Source organism: Trypanosoma equiperdum, assembly GCF_001457755.1.
Source record: "Trypanosoma equiperdum strain OVI genome assembly, contig: ctg_2017, whole genome shotgun sequence".
In the NCBI taxonomy this organism is placed as follows: domain Eukaryota; phylum Euglenozoa; class Kinetoplastea; order Trypanosomatida; family Trypanosomatidae; genus Trypanosoma; species Trypanosoma equiperdum.
The window spans coordinates 14,750-15,768 of record NW_027124080.1 but is presented as its reverse complement, the minus strand read 5'-3'; the positions used below and the strand labels follow the sequence as shown (position 1 = coordinate 15,768).

The 1,019-nt window shown below is 44.0% G+C and overlaps 1 protein-coding gene across 1 annotated transcript; it reads right to left on the bottom strand.

The window, feature by feature from the left end:
- Nucleotides 1–533: 533 nt before the first annotated feature.
- On the bottom strand, nt 534–956 carry TEOVI_000644600 (uncharacterized protein; the record flags this gene model as incomplete). Its single annotated transcript, XM_067223961.1, has 1 exon — nt 534–956. One exon carries the CDS (start codon nt 954–956, stop codon nt 534–536), a length of 423 nt encoding a protein of 140 aa, XP_067080062.1.
- Between the last annotated feature and the right edge of the window lie 63 nt (nt 957–1,019).

Below are 1,019 nucleotides of genomic sequence, written 5' to 3'. Positions count from 1 at the left end.
TATATATATGCGTGTGTGTGTGTGTGTGAACGCGTACTCTATTAAGTGCACTTCCACACCTGAATGTCGTGTCCAGTACGCCTGAGTTAGAGGGTCTCCGCTTGACAAAAAAATAAGGTTACTTTTTGGCACCGTCACACCTCCAATGATCACCCTGAGTTTCGCCGCCCCAAAAAACCTAACGTCGTCTTTGCGGCGAAATGTTGAACTTAACGAAATCAATAAGCAGAAATGGTATATGAAATAAAAGAAACATTTGACAACGAAACACCAACGAGGAAGAAAATGAGGAAAGCAAATTAGTTCCAAAACTTCACGGAGAAGTGCTCAACCAGAGAAGCGCGGTGCACAACAAATTTCTGTGGACACCCGCCACTAATGTCACTCCCCACTCTTCATTTACAGTGCCCTTTTCGTATATTCGGTCACAATGACGCGATGGATGCAAACAACACATACACATGCACACATGCACAAAAGCCGCGGCAATTTCAAACCAACGTGCCACCACAAATGGAGAAATGTAGTTGCAATCATGAAACAGTCGGCTTCATACGACCCCGTAAGTCTAATGCATCGGCCCAACGTCGACTTTTGAACGCATTGTACTCCTCCACCATGGGAAGAATATACACTAACCACACGCGACGGGCCCAGCAGTACATCCAAGCAACCATAACTACAGTTGATATCACCATCCATGTTGTCATGTTCACATCTCGCTTAATTATTATGAGAGTATTTTCCTTCACACGATGGTCACTAAAGGATTGATTTCGCGTCATAACTGTTGCACCCATTAGTAAGACCAGCAGAGTCACGTAGAGCAGGCCGAGAGTCACAAACACGATGGGGTAAAACACAAGACGGTGTGAAAGTAATGGAAATGCACAGGAAACGGCATTAACGATGAGAATAAATAAGAAGACGGGGTGTAGCGTATCCGCAAGAGTCATAATCTCTTAATACTATAGGTAGAACTTACTACCTACTTGATGCGAATATTGGGAAAACTTACG